The 9909-nt window shown below is 45.5% G+C and overlaps 1 protein-coding gene across 1 annotated transcript; it reads right to left on the bottom strand.

Annotated features, from left to right (window-relative positions):
• Positions 1 to 3615: 3615 nt before the first annotated feature.
• cog8 (component of oligomeric golgi complex 8) lies at positions 3616 to 9686 on the bottom strand. The gene is made up of 4 exons (XM_033035710.1): positions 9102 to 9686; positions 7721 to 8539; positions 5622 to 5790; positions 3616 to 5111 (listed from the first exon to the last, which is right to left on the bottom strand). Exons 1-4 carry the CDS (start codon positions 9672 to 9674, stop codon positions 4807 to 4809), a joined length of 1866 nt encoding a protein of 621 aa, XP_032891601.1. The 5' UTR covers positions 9675 to 9686; the 3' UTR covers positions 3616 to 4806.
• Positions 9687 to 9909: the final 223 nt, after the last annotated feature.

Here is a 9909-nt window from a genome sequence, read left to right on the forward strand (position 1 = left end):
CCCCTAGTCATTCTAAGCTCTATTTTTAGTCATATTCCTCTTGATTCTGTCACTTTCCAGCTTAGCTACTTGCAGTTTTCGACATCAATTTAAATTGAATTGAATACATTTTATTAGCCAAGTACGTATACATACAAGGAATTTGCCTTGGCGCTTTGCTCGCAAGGATAACACGATATACCGTTGACAACTAAAAATAAAACATAATTTAGACACCCTCAAAGCCATTCCCCATCCCAGTGATATCACTCGGGCATTGTCCTAAACAAGACCTGCCAAACCTTTGGAAACTCCTGCTTGTCAGCTCTTCCCCAATACTTTTTTGATTTGGATTGCAGTCTCCCAGGGCTCTGCAGGGAGGTCTGTGGGTCTCGGTGCATGATTTTTCCAGATGTTGGAGGCACGTTCATCTTGCAGGAATGGGACTGCCACAGTTGGCAGCCACCATTCCTCAGCTTGTACAGTGACATCTGGTCTCCTCAACTCCAGAGCTCTGTTTGCCGCACTGCTTTTAAACCGTTGTCTGAGACTGTGGCTCTGTGTTACTTAAGGACCCGTCCCACTTGGGCGACCTAATCCGCAAGTTCGCCCTCGACTCGTACTCGCAGCATGGTCGACACGAGGTCATAGGAGGTCTTCGTAACTATCCTTCATGCTCGAGAGTTGTCTCCGCGTACTCGAGGCCTCAGCTGGGTTGCGGCTTTTTTCAATGTTAAAAAATGCCCGCAAGTAAAAAAAGTCGCCATGGAAAAAATCGATACTTTTTTTACTCGTAGTAGGTCGTAGTTAATCAAAGGTAGTCGTAGATAGTCTTCATCATAGTTAAAGGGAGTTCGTCTTCACTCTCCACTATTCGGTGTCCAATTTTCCCAAAGTTAGTCGTAGCTAGTCTTCAACATGGTCGAAGGAGGTCTTCTACATAGTCGAAGGAGGTCTTCAACATGTCTTTTTTTAAACTCGCCATTAGGTCGCCCAAGTGGGACATCCCCTTTAGGATAAGCATGAGAAACTGGCCCTGCAAGTGCAAACAGCATAAGCGACAGAGGCCTGTGCCATCTTAACTACAAGTGAAACGTACTTGCTCTAAGGCTGAACAACTGACATTTACAGTATGTTTATCGAGAGAAAATCGGATTAGATAAAACTTTGCAATTGATAAACTCAAACCTGTAGCTTTATTGCATCAGGGGTGAAGATCTAATTAGTTTAACTGCTTAAGAAGGAACTGCAGATGCGGGAAAATCGAAGGTACACAAAAAAGCTGGAGAAACTCAGCGGGTGCAGCAGCATCTATGGAGCTAAGGAAATAGGCAACATTTCGGGCCAAAACCCTTCTTCAGACTGATCGGGGGTGGGGGGACGGAGAGAAGAAAGGAAAAAGGAGGAGGAGCCCGAAGGCTGTGGGATGGGAGGAGACAGCAGGAGGGCTGAGGAAGGGGAGGAGACAGCAAGGACTAACAAAATTGGGAGAATTCAATGTTCATGCCCCCAGACTCCCCAAGCGGAATATGAGGTGCTGTTCCTCCAATTTCCGGTGTTGCTCGCTCTGGCCATGGAGGAGACCCAGGACAGAGAGTTCGGATACGGAGTGGGAGGGGGAGTTGAAGTGCTGAGCCACCGGGAGGTCAGGTTGGTTATTGCGGACCGAGCGGAGGTGTTCGGCGAAACGATCGCCCAACCTCCGGTTGGTCTCACCGATATAGATCTGCTGACATCTAGAGCAGCGGATGCAACAGATGAGGTTGGAGGAAATGCAGGTAAACCACTGTCGCACCTAGAACGACTGCTTGGGTCCTTGAATGGAGTCGAGGTGGGGAGGTAAAGGGACAAGTGTTGCATCTCTTGCGGTTGCAAGGGAAAGTGCCCGGGGAGGGGGTGGTACAGGAGGGAAGGGAAGAATTGACAAGAGAGTTATGGAGGGAGCGGTCTTTGCGGAAAGCAGATATGGGGGGGAGATGGGAAGATGTGGCGAGTGGTGGGGTCACGTTGGAGGTGGCGAAACTGACGGAGGATTACTTGTATGTGACGGCTGGTGGGGTGAAAGGTGAGGACTAGGGGGACACTGCCCTTGTTGCGAGTGCGGGGATGGGGAGAGAGAGCAGTGTTGCGGGGTATGGAAGAGACCCTGGTGCGAGCCTCATCTATGGTGGAGGAGGGGAACCCCCGTTCCCTGAAGAATTAGGACATTTCAGATGCCCTGGTGTGGAACGCCTCATCCGTGGAGCAGATGCGGCGTAGACTGAGGAATTGGGAGTAGGGGATGGAGTCCTTACAGGAAGCAGGGTGGGAAGAAGTGTAGTCCAGATAGCCATGGGAGTCAGTAGGTTTATAGTGGATGTCGGTCAGAAGTGAGGTCAAGGAATGGTAGGGAAGTGTCGGAAATGGTCCAGGTGTATTTGAGTGCCGGATGGAAGTTAGTGGTGAAGTGGATGAAGTCAGTCAGTTGTGTGCAGGTGCAGGAGGTGGCCCCAAAGCAGTCGTCAATGTAACGGAGGTAGAGGTCGGGGATGGGGCCCTGGTACGTATTGAACAAGGATTGCTCGACGTAACCGACAAAGAGGAAGACATAGCTGGGGCCCATGCGAGTGCCCATAGCTACGCCTTGTGTTTGGAGGAAATGGGAGGAGTCAAACGTGAAGTTATTGAGGGTAAGGATCAGCTCCGCTAGGCGGAGGAGAGTGTCAGTGGCCGGATATAGGTTGCTTCTCTGGTCGAGGAAGAACCGGAGGGCTTTGAGACCATCCTGGTGGGGGATGGAGGTGTAGAGTGACTGGACGTCCATGGTGAAGATGAGGGGGTGATTGCCTAGAGAATGGAATGCGCGGAGACGACGGAGTGTCTGAGGTGTCTTGAACATAGGTAGGGAAGGATTTAACCAAGGGGGATAGGATGGAGTCAAGGTATTTGAAAATGAGTTCGGTGGGGCACGAACAGGCAGAGACAATGGGTCTACCAGGACAGTCAGGTTTGTGGATTTTGGGGAGAAGGTAAAATTGGGCCGTGCGGGGCTGGGGAACGATGAAGTTGGAGACTCGGTCCGGTAGGGCGTGGGAGTTGATGAAGTCGGTGATGGTGCTGGAGATGGGCGATCGTTTCGCCGAACACCTCCGCTCGGTCCGCAATAACCAACCTGACCTCCCGGTGGCTCAGCACTTCAACTCCCCCTCCCACTCCGTATCCGACCTCTCTGTCCTGGGTCTCCTCCATGGCCAGAGCGAGCAACACCGGAAATTGGAGGAACAGCACCTCATATTCCGCTTGGGAGTCTGCATCCCGGGGACATGAACATTGAATTCTCCCAATTTTGTTAGTCCTTGCTGTCTCCTCCCCTTCCTCAGCCCTCCTGCTGTCTCCTCATATCCCCCAGCCTTCGGGCTCCTCCTTTTTCCTTTCTTCTCCCCGCCCCCCCATCCCCGATCAGTCTGAAGAAGGGTTTTGGCCCGAAACGTTGCCCATTTCCTTCGCTCCATAGATGCTGCTGCACCTGCTGAGTTTCTCCAGCTTTTTTGTGTACCTTAGTTTAACTGCTTGTTCTTTAGCATGATTAAATATTTAAGTTCTACTTTCTCAATACACCTTTCAACTTACATTTAAATACTAAAAAAAAATTGCTTCTTGAATTTTAAATAACAAATAATTTATTACATTGTAATAAAGCATTGTCTCATGTCAATCTTGCTGCATATCATATCACACTTACATACAATAAATGTTTAATAGCAATTAAATTCAGAATTTCCAGCCTCCTTTTGTAAAATGCTTTTAGAACAGCTCTAAGAAAGACCTGTAAACTTAATCTCACAAAACCAATCATTAAAAAGACGCAGTGGCATTCTAGTTGCTTATTTAAATCAGATTTAATGTTGATACTTTTTTTTCAAATAATTTCATGAGGTGAAACACAAACATTGTTTATTCAATATTTTATCATGAACATTAGATTTAATTTTCTAAAAGGAAGAACAGAACCTGAAAGGACCCAAATAAGGAAAATTAAAGGGCTTGAAATATCTGTTAAAACATCAACTTTCTTGCAGGGAAGTGCCATCTTTTGGCTCCATAACTGTGTAGAAGTTCATGGTGTCTACACAAGATTGTACATTTCTGTAGCATTGATCATTGGAAACTGCCCGTTTGTGCTCCAAGAACTCATAGGGTCATGCAGCATGGAAACAGGCCTTTCAGTCCAATAGGTCTGCAGTGACCCTACACTGACACCATTTTATTCACCCCCATTCCCATCAAATCTCCCAGATGCAAGCACTTACAGGTACACTAGAGCAATCTGTAGTGGCCAATTAACCTACTAACTCGCACATATTTGGAACGTCTGAGGGAGGGGGAACCCATGTGATCACAGGGAGAACATGCAAACCACACAGCACCAGAGATCAGGATTGAACCAATGTTGCTGGAGCAGTCAGGCAGCAATTCTACCATCTGTGTCACTTACTAATGGAGAGCAGTAGTATAACACACTGCCACAGTCACCCACCAGGCAATTCAGACCAACTTAAAAAAAATCTGACATGAAATCAGTTTTTTTCATTTGCATTTTATGCAATTACTGATACCAGAATGATTATAAATGTGTCCAATTTCATTACTTAGTAAAATTATATTGATCATCGAAGAACTTACAATAAATCTGATATGTTGAATAAAAAATAAGTTCGTAACTCACCTTGGCTATCTACTAACATATTTTATTTGGCAGTTTCTGCATTCTAATGAGCCAGTGTTCCCAGACCCCAATCATTGCTATATCCAGTCACAATTTCTAACTAAAACAGACGACAACAAAGATTACGACGAAGCATTTTCATCCACATCAGACAAGCCTGGCTTTATTTCCTCTGTTCTCTCACTCAGCACAACCGAAGACATGACTGGAGAATATTGTTCGCTTAGTAACTCATTGTTTGTCTCTAATCCAGGGCTGTGCAATGTGCTTTCTGCTGTCAGGATCTTTTCCATTTCCTCATCAAGACTTTTCTTGGGTGGAATTATGATTTCTTTTTTGGGGAGAATAAAATCAAGCAGATCCAGAATAACGCCTTGATTAATGCAACCAATGGAACCATATTTATGAATCTGAGTGGGAGGAACACCTGCCAATACATAAGATATACTGCGGTTAGGGAGTGCTGGAGGTTGAGGGGGAATGAAGGAGGATAGGGGTAGGAAGAGGGATAGTGAGGTAATGAGGGAGGGGATGAAGGGAGGAAGCAGAAGAGGGTTGGTGGAGGGTGAGGAGAAGGAGGATAATGGAGGAGGGGAATAGGGAGAGTGAGATGTGTTCACATTGATCTTATATTTTACAAGTTATTGCCATTTTAAACTTTAAAAACGTCGCAGTCGCTATATTTGACAAGTTATTGCAATTTTAAACTTTAAAAACATCGCAGTCGCGCTCCCACTTGCCGGCCGCGCCTGCGCAGTTGGGGGTGGGTTGCTGTGACTCACGGCACAACGGGGATCTCTGGCGTCACAACGGGAACCCGTCAGCTGCGCCTGCACAGTTAAGGGTGAGTGGTGAGTGGCTATGGGTGAGTGGTGGAATATTGCGTTGGGGGAACGGGCCCAATGGGTCCGCATTATAGAGTAAGAAAAGTACATACCAAGAATCTGTGCTAGTTGTGCTGGTGGAAAAAGCAGCTGTAAGCATCGGTTCAAATAGGGGACTAGATCTTCGGTAAACGTAATACAGAATTGGATAAACAGCTCCAGTTCTTTTGCACTGAAGGCTGTTTCCTCTGCTCGGTGAAAAGCAAGAATTAGCTTTGTAACCTAGGAAGGAAAAAAGAATTAGCAAATAATTCTTGCAAACTGTTCAAATTCTACACTGAAGGAAAGCAGCTCCAAATGGCTCCACAATTGCTATAGCCAATTAAGAGAGTATACAGCACAGGTCAGGTATGCAATTTGGTATTCCAAAAAGAATACAAACTCAAGAATGGGATTGTTCTGGCAGATGTATCATGGACAGAACAACGAAGAGAATTGAATTCGAAGTGGTTTTATAATCAGAAAGTTGTGGAAGTCTGAAAATCCAATGACGGTAATGGTCAAATTCAAGAAAGTATAAATCAAGGATTAGATAAGGTAAACGTTAAGTAAATTTGAAACATAATGAAGTTCTCTCAATGGCAATCAGCAGGAAACAGTTAACCGAAGTATATAAAAAAACTGGAGGAAACAGTGTTTAACATATCCTGAGACCTCAATTGAATGGATCTACCAAATGAATGATAGAGGTGTGATTGGACTATGAGGAATATGCAGGGGCTTGGCCAAATCAAGCAAAGGTGAAAACAGATTCTATGTTAATAATTAATTATATTCATGGAAGAAAATGGAATAGTTATAACTTTTCTCAGATGAATTCCAAATTCTAAAAGACGCCTTCCGGAGGGCCGCTGAGAAGTCGAGGCCGGAGCCTCGTGGGTCGACAAAGCCAACGGTCCCTGGATCTGCAGAGCCTGCAGCTAGGACCTGGGTCGGCGCCATGGAGGCATCCGGAGGGGGCCCGGCAGCATTAGTGGAGAGGTCGATGATGGCACTGACTGACAGACGAGGACGTGGAAGCGATGACGCTGCTGACGTGGGAAGGAACAAAGGAGGACCTGGCGTGAGGGAGGGGGAAGAGCAATGGACAACCCGGCGTGGGGGGTCGCCGTGAAGGAGGGGAACGGGGGGGGGGGGGCAGAGAGAGAGAAAAAAGGGGGACCTGGTATTGGGGCCTTTTATGGGTGGCTATTTGCATACCTTGGGTATGCAAGCGAAGAATTTCACTGTGACTTTCACAAGCGACAATAAGGTACTCATTCAAAAGTACAGTGAAACCATTGTTTGACATTTAAAGTAAAACACTGCACTGGCTCCATCATTTTGGGCAGCACAGTGGTGTATCAGTAGAGCTACTGCTGTATGGCGCCAGAGACCCCTGATCGATCCTGACTACAGGTGTTTGTCTGTACGGAGTTTGTTGTTTATCCCCGAGACCTGCTTGAGTTTTCTCTGAGATCTTCAGTTTCCTCCCACACTCCAAAGACGTACAGGATTGTAGGTGATTGGTTTGGTATAAATGTAAAAATTGTCACTAGTGTGTGTCGGGTAGTGTTAATATGCAGGGATTGCTGGTCGGTGATGACTCAGTGTATCTCTGAACTAAAACTAAAATTAGACAAGGTAAAGTGTTTTGGGGTGGATCTACAAACCAAATTTTCAGAAAAACTAGTCGCTGTTGCTTATGTTCTAAATTATCCTGCACCAAACCCTGCGCACCCAGTCTCAATCACATATCAGTTTCTTGCAATACCAGGATCAAAGTTCCAGGATTTTTCTCATCATCTATTCAGTTCTCTTCTCATTAGCCACTTCTCTTAAACAGCTTTTAAATCATTCCACTATTATCACTGTCTTCAACCTAAATATTTGGTATTTCAATAGGTAGATTTGAGCAGCTCACTAATTTTTGTTCAGCTGGCAAACACTTCAATTTTGGATACAGGAAGTTAAACAGTATTACACTGACACTTGTGATACATGAGAGGTGACTAATGAAAAGAGGAAACTAATATTTCAATTCATATAAATTTCAATAGTACATGAGAAGAACGCAGCAACATTTGTGTGTCTAAACATACTCATTAGCACGTTATCTTCAAAGAATTTTGCAATAGTATTTGTTTGTGTTTTGCAATGAAAGATGGAATACCTTCACAAGGGCATCTTCCAAACAGATTGTTACTTCCTGTGCAAGTGCTATGGGGCAGCAGAGCCGAAGATCATTAAAAGCTGTTAAATTGTTATTTAGAAAACATGCCAATGGAGGGAAGTCTAGAAGCACCATTGGAGGTTGCAGAGTTCCTGGCTGTTCAGTTGGCAGGGTCATATGGATGGTGCTCCCCAACATAGATGGAGGAGAGATTAAGGTATACAAATTCATGTCTTCTTGAAACTTCTCCATAGCTTCCTGAAGAGCTTTCACAAAAGTATTCATAGCAACCTTTTGAAACATTGGGGCAAGCTGCCCACGGAAATCTGCACCTACACGACTAAATGAAAGTCCAAAATACATACATTGGCCTAGTAATGAATCTAAGCGGCTACCAATTCCCTTCTCAAGATCCATTTCCAGGATTCCTAGAAACTCAGAAACCTTTTGCACCACCCAGCCATGAAAAATGGCGCTCTCGTTCACAATGTGATTGCTGGTAAGCAACAGTGGATCTTCATCTGAGAAAATGGCACGATACTGAGTGATGATGTCAAACAGATGAACTCGGCAAGCTTCAATCGTCTTAGTTATGTGGAAATAAGGATCACTGTCTGATATGGAGCCAAGTATGGATTTCAACCAGGCATCTCGTGCTTGAAGAAATTTTATTCTTAATTCTGCTTCAGTGAAAACATCCATTCTTCTCAAATAGCCTATGACACGGAGACAAGTTGGAAGTTGGATGTTGGTGCGTAGTTGCTGGATGAGCTGGTTTAACATCAACTGTGCAGAGGAACGTACTTCATTCACTATTCCCTGTGTGAGAAATGTTATAAAAGATGTTTTACAATTTTGAAACGTTTTATTATAAAGCTTATTTACATTATCTTATTTGAATAACCAAAGAGAGCAAAAAATACTACAATGGCTAAAGCTTTTCAATGCTTAGTATGCATTGGGGAGGGGGGGAGGGAGATTGGGTGCGAATGGATGAGTTAACCAGGGAGTTGCAGAGGGGGTCTGCGGAAGGCAGAAATGGGTGAAGATGTGACTAGTTGGAGAGGGCAAAAATGTCATATGTGATGTATGCGACGGTTGATGGGGTGAAAGGTAAGGACTAGGGGAGGGGGAACAAGGGGGGTGCACTGAGGAGACACATGTAAGGGCTTCATCTATGATGGGAGAGGGGAACCCTCGTTCACTAAAGAATTAGAATATCGCGGATATCCTGGTATGGAACTACTCATCTTGGGCGCAGATGAGGCGTAGACGGAGGAAATGGGAGTAGCGTATAGAATATTTGCAGGAAGCAGGGTGGGAAGAAGTGTAGTCTAGATAGCTGTGGGAGTCAGTGGGATTTTAAAAAGGAGAGCAATACCTGGATGACAGGAATAGAAGAGTATTTCTTCTCCAATCTCTTTACGTAAGAGGCCAACTCAAGGGCCTCCTCGTAATAGCCGTTCCTAACGCAGGTATCCATGAGTTGTGGGATCTCCAGGATTTCCAGGATCTCCGTGTGGCGGTTGAGGGTTAAGCTGTTCATTCTTCTGCTGGCGCCGGTCTCCTCCGTCTCCATGATGAACTGCTTGCATTTCTCGCTCAGCCCAGGCAGTTTGTCCAACACTGCGGAGACGTGTTTCTCCACCAGCCCGAAGTCCCGGTAGATTTCTTTGGTGCATTCCGCCGTTTTGATGAAGGTTTTGTAATTGCAGAAAGCTAGTTCCTGAGTCTGCTCCAGGATCTGGGCCCGCTCCTCCGCCAGGCGCTCGGGCTCGCGGTTCAGCTTGTCCACTCCGTATGTACTGAGCTCGGACAGATACAGCGTGAAATCTGGATTCTCCCTCCAGTTCTCCGGGAAAGAGTCCCTGAAAATCGAAGCCAAGATGCTTTCGTCCTCCACGTCGATACCGAGAGCCGCCATCTTGATGGTCCGAACAACTTCCGGTTTCATCAACACAACTTTATCAACAGTTTGCTTTCACCTCAGGGATGCTGTTGCCAGGCAACGTCACCACACCATCCAGTTCAAGAAAGTCTCACAGCTCCAAGAGTTATTACAAGATTTTGCAAGATACTTAACCGAGATTTCACATTCACATTTATTGTCACATGCACCAATTAAGGCACAGTGACATTTGAGTTACCATGCAGCCACACAATTAAAACAACACAACAAAATTAAAAGA

The sequence above is a fragment of the Amblyraja radiata genome, chromosome 17, assembly GCF_010909765.2.
Source record: "Amblyraja radiata isolate CabotCenter1 chromosome 17, sAmbRad1.1.pri, whole genome shotgun sequence".
Taxonomy (NCBI): Eukaryota; Metazoa; Chordata; class Chondrichthyes; order Rajiformes; family Rajidae; genus Amblyraja; species Amblyraja radiata.

What these genes read in the sequence shown, in the direction of transcription:
- cog8 (XM_033035710.1), bottom strand. Translation starts at nt 9,674, where the DNA reads ATGAAACCGGAAGTTGTTCGGACCATCAAGATGGCGGCTCTCGGTATC. An exon ending in TGGAAGATGCCCTTGTGAAG is followed by an intron (nt 5,791 to 7,720) that starts GTATTCCATCTT and finishes TTTCCTTCCTAG; the next exon opens with GTTACAAAGCTAATTCTTGC. An exon ending in ACAACTAGCACAGATTCTTG is followed by an intron (nt 5,112 to 5,621) that starts GTATGTACTTTT and finishes ATGTATTGGCAG; the next exon opens with GTGTTCCTCCCACTCAGATT.